Source organism: Sorghum bicolor, chromosome 4 (genome assembly GCF_000003195.3).
Source record: "Sorghum bicolor cultivar BTx623 chromosome 4, Sorghum_bicolor_NCBIv3, whole genome shotgun sequence".
NCBI lineage: Eukaryota > Viridiplantae > Streptophyta > Magnoliopsida > Poales > Poaceae > Sorghum > Sorghum bicolor.
The window spans coordinates 64,329,863-64,340,433 of NC_012873.2; the positions used below are offsets into that span (position 1 = coordinate 64,329,863).

Below are 10,571 nucleotides of genomic sequence, written 5' to 3' on the forward strand. Positions count from 1 at the left end.
GCTTTTGATGAGATCTATAGAACTATAGTTTTAATTTTTGTCTTGAGGTTGCTAAAATAATAAAAACTAATATAAAATTTTGGATCAAACATTGAAAAAATAGGAAGTACTATAAAGTATCTAGAACTAGCAAAATACGTGGAATCAATAACAAAATATACAGGACCATATAAATTTTAAGTGATTTTTTAGTTATTATTCAAAAGTAAAAGATACTCCGATAATATCACATCCTCAGTAGTACGTATACAGACCCACTGCTGTTGACTTTATCCTTTGTCACCTGGCCCACCTCGTCTCCTCTGCCACCACACTGCATGCCATGCCACCCCCACCCCCCGGCCACCGGGGATGGCGAGCTCTGGTGGTGGCATCGGTGCTTGGGGTCAGCGGTGAAGCTTTTTGCCATCGACGCAGGCCTCAAGGGCAGCATAGTGCTCTTCTCCATCTCGCCATCTACAGTCGCTACTCCCCAGATCAAGGTATCTTGCTCTCGACTTAGGCCTTGTTTAGTTCCAAAAAATTTTGCAAAATAGGAATAGTAACACTTTTGTTTGTATTTGACAAATATTGTCCAATTATGGACTAACTAGGCTCAAAAGATTCGTCTCGTCAATTTCGACCAAACTGTGCAATTAGTTTTTATTTTCATCTATATTTAATACTCCATGCATACGTCTAAAGATTCGATGTGACAGGGAATCTGAAAAATTTTGCAAAATTTTTGGGGAACTAAACAAGGCCTTAGAAAAAAATACGTAAACGAGAACGACACCGAGGCACAATATTTTTTCTATGTTGATTATGCTTCCATGTTCATCGGTTAGTAGATCTGCTGAGGTCTAAACTAACCGTGCACTCTAACAAGTGGTATCGGAGCTAGGTTCATAGAAGAAGATTGTGGGAGGTACGATGGATATGTTATGTTCCACTCCGCGCAAGGCTCACATTGATGTGTTTGGAGACGATTTGGTGGCTGGTTTGGGTGGCGTCAAGACCGCAGGATCGTCCGGATGCCGGTGTAGCTGCTGTTTTATGGGGATGAGTGCTCGTAGTCATTGCCCCTCTTAAACCAGCCTCCAAGTCGTCTCCGGACACACCCGTGCGAGCCTTGCACAGTGTGGAACATATCTATCGTACCTCCTACGATCTTCTTCTATGAATCTGGCTCTGATATCAATCTCGCAGTTGTGTTAGTGGAGTTCGACTCTTTGATGATGAATTATCTAGAAAACAAAAGAAATAGAGAAATCCTAACCGGTACTCGGTTGTTTTGCGCGCACTCAACACGCGATTTCCTGGCAGCCGCGGGGGATGGGCAGCCAATGTAAATGCATTGGAAACGTTCCTAAACACTCAGTTGTTGGGTAGACAGTTCCAAAAAATATATTTGCTTCGTTAGTTGGCTCTCCATTAGCATCATATGACAAATACTCTTGCTTTTCTGTTCTGCATCCTACTGGAGTTTTTCGAAGACTATGTATTTGTTATGTATGTGTAGCTAGCTGATTCCTTGGTGACAGCTTCTATATGCAGACATTTTTATTTAAAGAAACATGAGGGTCACACCTTACAACAAAATTTATAGAGAGTTACACGAAGGATGCGACCTCTGTGCGGTTCAAGAACACTCCGGTCGTGCCTCCCTTGGGTACGAGAGCTAGAATCAAAGCTCCCCTTGCGCCTTCCTCGACTGTGAGATCTCCGGTGTGGAAGCTCATGTCTGTACTGACAAAGCCAGGATGCGCACAATTCACACGAAGTGTTGGGTGCTTCTTTGCAACGATTCTCGAATAAGCATTGACAAGAGCCTTGGACACTTTATATGCAAGATACCCTCCTTCAGTCGGCCACCCATAGGGTTCTAGCTGGCCATTCTTGAAGTGATTGAGAAACAATTCTGACAGCTCATCTAATCTCTCTTCGGATAGGTCATCAATGTTGTCTAGCTCCTTCTTAAGTTTATCGCCACTGAAAAACTGAAGCCGTGTAATTAAACCGATTAGTGTTTTGTAACTGCAAAGTGTGGTACCTATATCTAACTGTTGAATGTAGTTCTAGCATGGCTTTGCATCATTTCTTGAAGGCAGTTAATTTAATTATTACCCTGAGTAGTCCGAAACGAGATGATATGTTTACAATTCTTCCATGCGACGAGAGGTGCAGGAGAGGAAGATGCGCTTCTGTGACAATTTTGGTGCCATGGTAGTTTGTTCTTAAGCACTCCTCTGCTTTGTCGTAAGGGTCTGTGGTGTGCCTCCTGATCCTTTCGAGCTTTTCCTGGGTATTCATGCCTGCAAGCTATTTTCATGCACGGGAAATTGTGAGTTTCTTTTCTTGTAGCAGGTATCAAGAAGATAATAAATATATAATTCTGTAAGTCGACATGCATAACTGAAAGTCAAATGAAATTGCTTATAAAGTTACAGACTAACCTCTAACTTGAAAGATTCTGGATCGCTGATCTCTGTTTTGGACCCGGCAATTGCTGCATTGTTGACCTGCAAATAATCAAAGCAGCAGCTACCAATGATTCATGATCAATTCCGAACCAACGTCCTTCACATCTAGTGTAGTGATGTTTGGAAATTAAGGGATATTATTAAGAAATGAAGGCAGTACCAATATATCCAGTTTGCCAAATTTGTCTCGGATAAAATCAGCGAGACGTGCAGCGCTTGAGAGATCTCCAACCTCCAGTTGATGAAACAGGACGTTGGATAGCCCCTGCGCTGCAAGATTTTTGACCGCTTCTGCACCCCTCATCTCGTCCCTGGCTGTCAATACTACCGTGACTCCTTTGGAAGCAAGCTGCCTGCATATTTCTAACCCAATCCCTCTGTTCCCTCCGGTAACCACGGCCACCCTGGAACAAAAAGAAAACAAAAGTGTCCTCAAAGTTTTAGGATACACACAAAAAGTGTCTATTAAGTTTATTTATCATATGTACTAAAACTAAGGATGTATATTTAGAAGGTGGTCCCTCGAGAGGAGCAAAGTCCGACTCCTATAAAATAGCTTTGGCTCTCCTTTTTCATCGAAAAATGGCTTCAAACAACTTCTACTAAACCATTTGATAGAACTTCTTCGAAGGAGCTAAAGCCGACGCTGAAGCTAGAAAGGAGCACTAGCAGACACAGGCGTAACAAGAACACGGAGATTGCATTGCGAGATGCTCACTCTTTTTCATCTTGCCCGCGTACGTGTCCTTCCATCATGTCTTGAGTTTCTGACGGGGAGCTGATCTGGTAGAAGTCACTTTGTTAAGAGAGGTTGTGGAGACACCAGAGCTGTGATCTGATATATGGCATCAACACCAGGAGCTTCGCTATAAATAGAGGACTACATTAGTACTAGCGTTCATGTATGTACGCCCCCACAGTATATGATGTCACTCCTCTCGTCATGCCGATAAAATGTTACGTACCAAGTGACGCAACTTCCACGCTGAAGTCAAGGCGGATTGGTTACAACTGAGAATCTAGTTTTTTTTTGAAACCCTCAGAATCTAGTTTTGTACTCTAGACAGACTAGTCTTCCATTATTAATTTTAACCCGCAACCTTTCTTCACTTTACATGCGTAGCAACAAACTAACAACACAACAGCGAGTGAGGCTGTCTCCAACAGGAGATCCATTTGGGAACCCAAACCCAAAATGGGTCTCCAACACAATACCTATAGCCTCCAACAGATTATTTTGGGTATCAGAAGAGGCATAACCCAAAATTGGGTATCCTCTCTCCTTGAGACCTATTTGCAGATAGTGTTGTCTTTTAGGTCTTGTTGTTGGAGAAGACTAAAAATAGATATGGAACCTTTTACCTGTAGCGCTACCTAAAGGACAAATGAGTATTGTATTTTGGGTAACAATTGTTGGAGATAGTCTGAAGTGAAGAAAATGGATATACTAAAAAGTCAAAAGTGACTTACAATTTATAATAGAGAGAATACTAATTAGATCAAATGTAAATTTTGTTTAGAGCAAAACAAGTGCAAAGATAATTCACAAGCTGGTGTTTTGCTCATGTTCTTCTCATTTCTGTTTGTGGAATGAGGTGGGTGACTGATGTGACAGGCCATTCAAAAGTCTGATGAGTTTCCGGTTGTTATCCGGTCGTCTACTTGTCGTTCGCTTGGAGCACACTTTTTATTAGTTTCCATAGTGGAAATTTAGGGTTTTTTTAAAAAAGAAATTTTACCATTACTAGCGAAGGTCTTAAAGAACCTTCAGCTTTAATTATTACTTTCTCCCTTCATGTCTTAGAATTTTTAGGATAGATTAGTGATTAATGGAAATTACCATATATCCCTATTTGTTGACAGTGAACCATATTGATTAAGGAAAGAAATGCTTAGAGGCATGCAGCCGCAATCTCAAGCTGACCCAATCTATCTTATCATATACTTTTATAAAGTTAAACTCCACTGAATAATTTTTCTCTTCATGCAAGGTGTCCATATCATTCTCCACTAATAAATGACCCACTAAATGTTATATCTTTTCATGCAAGATGTCAATGGCATTCCCTACTAAGTCTATGTCATCTCATATTAATTACAAAAAGTATCCATGTCATCTATATCATATAAAATTCTTTAAATAATTAATCTATTAACATACAAGTCATCTACATACACTAGTTGTTTGATAATCTATTTCTCTATAATATAATCAAATATTATATTGTTTTTCTTCTATTAGCTTAACGATTGTTTACCTGATTGGACAATATTTGTTAAATACAAACGAAAATGCTACAGCGTTGATTTCCCAAAAATTATGGAACTAAACAAGGCCTTCGTACACATGGATTTAGATTAAGATTAGGCTACCGTGGGATAGTTGAGGGGCGTGGATTTAGTAAAGAAAAATTTGATATATTAAATAGTAGGGTAGAGATCTACATAGTGTCACATAACATTATGCCTACTTGAGAGGAGGAACGGTGGTGAGGACCGAACAGAATGCGCTGGACATGAAAATTAAAGCAATATGTATCTCTAAGATAAGACGTGTTCTTCTTTACACCTAGTATTTCAGGATTACACGAACGAAGCTATTTCAGTGCGGTCGAAGTAAGCGCCGGTGACGCCGCCCTGGTCGGCGAGAGCGACCGCGACTGAGACCCTGGCGCCTTCCGCGGCCGTCAGGTCACCGGTGTTGCAGTTCATCTCCGTCTCGACGTAGCCCGGGTGCACGCAGTTGACCCGCAGCGCCGGGTTCTCCCTGGCGAGGATCCTCGTGTAGGCGGAGACGAGCGCCTTGGACGCCTGGTACGCCGCGTACACCTGGTCGGTCGGCCACCCACGGGGCTCCAGCTTGCCGCTCTTGTAGTCCTCCAGGAACAGCGCAGACAGCTCGTCCAGCCGTTGCTTCGTCAGCGTCTCGATGCTGCTCAGCTCCTGCCGGAGCTCCTCGCCGCTCAAAAACTGCACCAAAAAAACAGCAGGATACTGTCAACGATGAAGATTGCATTGGATGGTTTTACAAATTTTCCCCTCCTACAATTGTGATGATGTGTTGTGTATGATCAGGGCACGTACCCTGAGTAGCCCAAAGGCTGAAGTGACGTTGACGATCCTTCCATCGGAGGAGGATTGCACGAGCGGAAGGAGCGCTTCGGTGACGGTTTTGGTGCCGTGGTAGTTAATTCTGACGCATTCCTCTGCTTGCTCGGTGTTCTGCGTGGTCCGCTGCTTCAGCCATTCTGCAATCTCGTTCTGGTCCTTGCCTACCATCTGTTTCGAATCGATGTAGCCAAATTGCGAAAGTGTTTGACACCAAATGTACTGATAGTATGTAGCAACATGCTAGCCCAGCTCAGCTATATATGCTAGCATTTTCCCCTCTCTGTATACGTACCATTTCTTTGATGGCTGCCTCGTCGCCAACCTCCATCGTCACTCCCATTATTCCTGCGTTGTTGACCTGCAGAGTACGAATCGATTAGAGCGTGCAACCAGTTTTATGCACACCAAGACGACCGTCAGAAGTAGCATCAGGAAGCCAGGCAGGGGAGGTCGAAAGAGCCGTACCAACACATCGAGCTTGCCGAACTTGCTCCTGACGAAATCAGCCAAGCGAGCAGCGCTGGCGGGCTCCGTGATGTCCAGCTGGTGGAACACGACGTCCGGCAGGCCGAGGCCGCGAAGCCTGTCGACCGCCTCGGCGCCCCTCGTCTCGCTCCGCGCCGTCAGGACGACGGTGAGCCCGCCGGACGCCAGCTGCCGGCATATCTCGAACCCCATGCCCCGGTTCCCGCCGGTGACCAGGGCCACCCTGACGTCCACAAGAAAATAAACCATCCAAGAGGTAAGGGCAAAGCTCACATCAAAACAAAAACATGCAGCAGGGCAGAAAAATGCAGAACTCAAGCTGCATGCTGCCGATCTATCAATGATCGGCCAGAAACTTATTAAGGCGGTGCTTTGTGGTTTGTGCACCTCTTCTCCGATGGCTTGGGAATGGCTCCTTCCATGATCTTCAGCTGATAACCCGGTGCAGGAGCAGAGCAGCGGTAGTCAGAGTAGAGACGGACGGTCAGGCTTGAAATGACTGCATTTGGAGATTGACAGGTGGTTCTGGTTCGTTTATATACTGATGAATCCTAGCTACTGTATGTATGTATGTATCGTATTGATGTGGTCTGTTGACGAGAGGATGCGGGTCAGAACTCAGAAATACGTATTCAGGAAGTCAGGAGAACTAGGCAGGTGCTTGGCCTTTTTCAGCTCTGAATTTAAGTCCGAACCGGCGGCGCGCAGGCAGATTCCTGGCGCGAGCTTACCTGGGCACATGGGCGAAAGCAACTTCTCGTTAGCATCACGCATGATGCATGAATCTGTTGTCAAAGTTGACTTCGGTTTGCTTCTTCCCTGGACGCGATCATCCGAGGTACCATTCGTCAGGTCAGGGATTAAGAGAAAGAAGGCATTGTTTAGTTCTAAAAAATTTTGCAAATTTTTTCAGATTTCCCGTCACATCGAATCTTTAGACGCATGCATGGAGTATTAAATATAGACAAAAATAAAAACTAATTGCACAGTTTGATCGAAATTGACGAGACGAATCTTTTGACCCTAGTTAGTCCATGATTGGACAATATTTGTCAAATACAAATGAAAGTGATACTATTTATATTTTACAAAATGTTTTGGAAGTAAACAAGGCCGAAATCTTCCACCGTCACGACTCACAAACTTCACGAGGGTAGATCACACGCTCGTGGCCGCGGTCAGCGTGACGAGCAGGAAATGGTTTACCATCTTAAAAATTTAGCAAAAAACGCAACAAAACAATCTCCAACAGTTTGCTATATATATTTGCCAAATCTGGACGTTTGCCAAATTCTGGAGTCGCGCGTGTAGGTTTCCGCGCGCGGAAACGATTCGCCATCGAGCGTGCGCCCTTCTCCGGTTTTTGTTCCGGTGACGGACGACCAACAGCACCAGAACCAAAGCCATGCGACAACCGAGGCTCCGGCTCCGGCGCCTGACGGCGGGCAGCAGCAGCAGCACAAGGTCTGCGTCGGGTTCGGGCGGCCGGAGACGAGCGACCTGACGGTGATGCTCTACGGAAAAGAAGGCATCGCAGTCAGAATGAGCGTCCACAGCGACATCCTCTCCCAGAGCAGCGCCTTCTTCGCCCACCGCCTCTCCGCCGCCGCCGCCGCCGTCGGCGGCTCCGCCCCCAACCAGCCCTGCGTGGTGGAGATCCACGACTGCGACGACGCGGAGATGTACGTGGAGACGGTGGGGCTCATGTACTGCGACGAGGCCAAGCACCGGCTGCTGCTAAAGCAGGAGAGCGTCCCGCGCGTGCTCCGCATCATCAAGGCCGCCGACGTGCTGGGATTCCGCGCCTGTGTCACGTCCTGCCTCCACTACCTGGAGGCCGTCCTGTGGGTCGGCGACGAGGAGGAGCGCAGCGTCGTGTCGTCGATCCGCTGTCTCCAGAGCAAGGACAGGGACAAGGACGGCGGCTGCTGCAACTACTAGTACGGCGGAGTCATTAGCCCGCTGCTGAAGAGGGTCGCCGCCTCCGATGACTGTCTGAGACCGCCCAGCGACACGTTCGCGAGCATCACGGAGATGGTGCTGACGAGCACCGACGACCGGGGCCTGCGCGAGATGAAGGCAATGGTCCTCAACCTCCTTAAAGACAGCAGCCGCAGCAGCCATGTCGCCTTTTTTTTAATTTGGCAAGCCCAAATGGCAAACTATTGGAGATAGTCATTTTTTTCTACTTATCAAATTATTTAGCAAGTTGCTATAACTTGAAATTTGGCAAACAAAATTTATCAATTGTTGGAGATGCTCTAATAAAATGCACACGGTGATACAGTATAGCATCAATAGTAAATCGAAAACAACGCGCCAACTAAGTTCTTACCGAGGAAAAAAAACGTCGACTACGCGACTAATGTTATTGCGGTTCTGAAGACCGAGCTAGACATGGAAAACAACTGACACGGCTGCAAAGTTCAGGCCCAGTTCCTCAAACGTCGCACCAGCATCGTCGTCCTGTATCGCCACCAAGGCGCGGCCAGCGAATCTCATAATCCGGATCGCCTTCTTCTCCCCCTCCTCCTCATGCTGCCCTCCACCACCGTGAAGGGCCGATCTGCAGAAGGCGAAGAGCGACGCGACCCTCCTCTTGCAGCCGAACTCCTTGGCGACCATGGCGCCGTCGGGGAACCGAATCCTCAGCTTGTACATTTCCTCGCCTTCCATGGGCTCGTCGTCGTAAACATCAACCATCTCGGCGGGCAACTCAGCAGTATTAGGCACCGGCACGTGTTCTTTTTCGCTGCAGGCACCGCCGGCAGCTGCAGAGTTGTTAGCAATTTCCTGTTCTTGCTCGCCAACTTCATCGTCAGCAGGCGCAGCAGGGCTCTCGGACACTGCTGGCGGCACTTGTTCAACGGCAGATCCCCATGCCAACTCCTGCTCGCCGCCTGCATCACCCACAGGTGCAGGAAGCACCGGCGTTTTCTCGACGAACTTGGGCATGGATATCGCGCTCGGATTCGATTTCACGTACTCATCAACAAACTGCATGAACTCGTCAGGCATCATGGTGCCGCTCCGCTTAGCTAGCAACTGCCCCGTGATCGGGTCGAGGACAAGCACGGTAGGCAGCTCATCCTTCTCGAGCTTGTAGAAGCTAGCCAGTTTCAAGCACTCGTCCAAGTGTGCGTCGCTGTCCCCGGCCGTCTGAAGCAAGAAGAACACAAAGCTGTCCACAATCACCTTCTTGACCAGCTCGTCCGCCCACAGGTCTCGGTTCTGCATGTGCGACGGGAAATCGCCGGCGCCGCTGGATGTCTGCAGGTTGACCAGCAGGAACCGATCCCGCCTCGCCGCGTGCACCTTGGCCTTGTGGAAGGACCCACGGTACATCAGCTCGTATGGATGCCGGAACAGCTCTTGCAGCGACTCCTTCTGTGGTTGCGGGCCTTGCGGCTGCACCGCCGGCCGATCCCCGTCGGTTTCGTCCGCTAGAGAGGCGTAGAAGGCATCATCATCGTCCTCCTCGCTGTAGCACATATTGTCGTAGTCGTAGTCTTCGTCGTTGTGTTCACCATATCCCTCCCCGTTGCTGCTGTGCATGCTGCCGCCGCCGTCGTCTTCCTTCGTGCTGATGTTGTCGTCCTGCTCAGCGTCGTCGTCGTCGTGGAACTCCTGCTGGTTGCTGCCGTCGACGTTTTCCACTCCGGGTTCTCCCCACCCGGTGGGGACTATTTCACTTAGCGAAAGAGATGACACCTCCACGACGAAGGCGGCGTCGACGGCGGTACTCTGGTTGCCATAGTACTGAGGAGCCCACACGTCGTCGTCTTCATAGTCGCCCTCGATTGCATCGCCGTGGTCTTTGTCAGGTAAGATTGGATCGGCGCACGAACCAGCTGACGGCTCGGCTGCGTTTTCCTCAGGCAAGATTGGATCGGCGGACGGACCTGACGGCGTCTCGGTGCTGCCGCCGGCGTTACTGAAGTAGAGATTGATGGCCTCATCCAGATTCCAATGGCACAAGCCAAGGTGCTTCACGGCATCGGCCTGGGACTCGCAAGACGTGACCTCCATGAACGTAGACACCATCTGTTTATCCATTTTGATCGATGGGCTTGTCCGCCGGCGGCGGCGGCGGCGCTCGTCTCCTCTTAACCTTAGGGCTCTCTCAGCGGGGAGCGAAGTCACACAGGGGCTTATCCTTATATTGGCCTAAAAAGTCTCAGCTCGCACGGTTCGTCGATATGTAACGTGATCGGTTATACCAGGGAAACGGATACAGGCGCCGTATACAGTTCCTATATATATATATATCCCATTCCGATTGGGCAGTATATATATCAATTCAAGATATACCGTCAATCCACACCAGATCTCCTTAGCAACCAGGAACAACTGCAACTTTGAATCCATCTCTGTTTACGACATGACGTGTTTTTTTAGGGAACTGTAGGGGTTTACACCCCTACAGAGAAACTTAAAATTAATTAAAAAAAGGTCTTATACAAGGTTAAAGAGAGAAAGAAGCAGAACATAAAGGGGTCAATTAAAAGACCC

General features: G+C 47.6%; 4 protein-coding genes across 4 annotated transcripts; 1 reads left to right on the forward strand and 3 right to left on the reverse strand.

Moving 5' to 3' along the window:
- Positions 1,375-3,306, reverse strand: LOC8078895 ((+)-neomenthol dehydrogenase). Its single transcript, XM_002454532.2, has 5 exons — positions 3,181-3,306; positions 2,623-2,866; positions 2,436-2,501; positions 2,107-2,301; positions 1,375-1,979 (listed from the first exon to the last, which is right to left on the reverse strand). Exons 1-5 carry the CDS (start codon positions 3,216-3,218, stop codon positions 1,593-1,595), a joined length of 930 nt encoding a protein of 309 aa, XP_002454577.1. The 5' UTR covers positions 3,219-3,306; the 3' UTR covers positions 1,375-1,592.
- On the reverse strand, positions 5,005-6,481 carry LOC8078896 (salutaridine reductase). The gene is made up of 5 exons (XM_002454533.2): positions 6,447-6,481; positions 6,039-6,282; positions 5,866-5,931; positions 5,547-5,741; positions 5,005-5,432 (listed from the first exon to the last, which is right to left on the reverse strand). The coding sequence occupies exons 1-5, from the start codon at positions 6,479-6,481 to the stop codon at positions 5,046-5,048; spliced, it is 927 nt and encodes a 308-aa protein (XP_002454578.1). The 3' UTR covers positions 5,005-5,045.
- On the forward strand, positions 7,261-8,338 carry LOC8078897 (BTB/POZ domain-containing protein At3g50780). The gene has a single exon (XM_021460322.1). It carries the CDS (start codon positions 7,569-7,571, stop codon positions 7,998-8,000), a length of 432 nt encoding a protein of 143 aa, XP_021315997.1. The 5' UTR covers positions 7,261-7,568; the 3' UTR covers positions 8,001-8,338.
- Positions 8,355-10,103, reverse strand: LOC8075180 (putative plant UBX domain-containing protein 14). The gene is made up of 2 exons (XM_021459611.1): positions 9,513-10,103; positions 8,355-9,428 (listed from the first exon to the last, which is right to left on the reverse strand). Exons 1-2 carry the CDS (start codon positions 10,101-10,103, stop codon positions 8,451-8,453), a joined length of 1,569 nt encoding a protein of 522 aa, XP_021315286.1. The 3' UTR covers positions 8,355-8,450.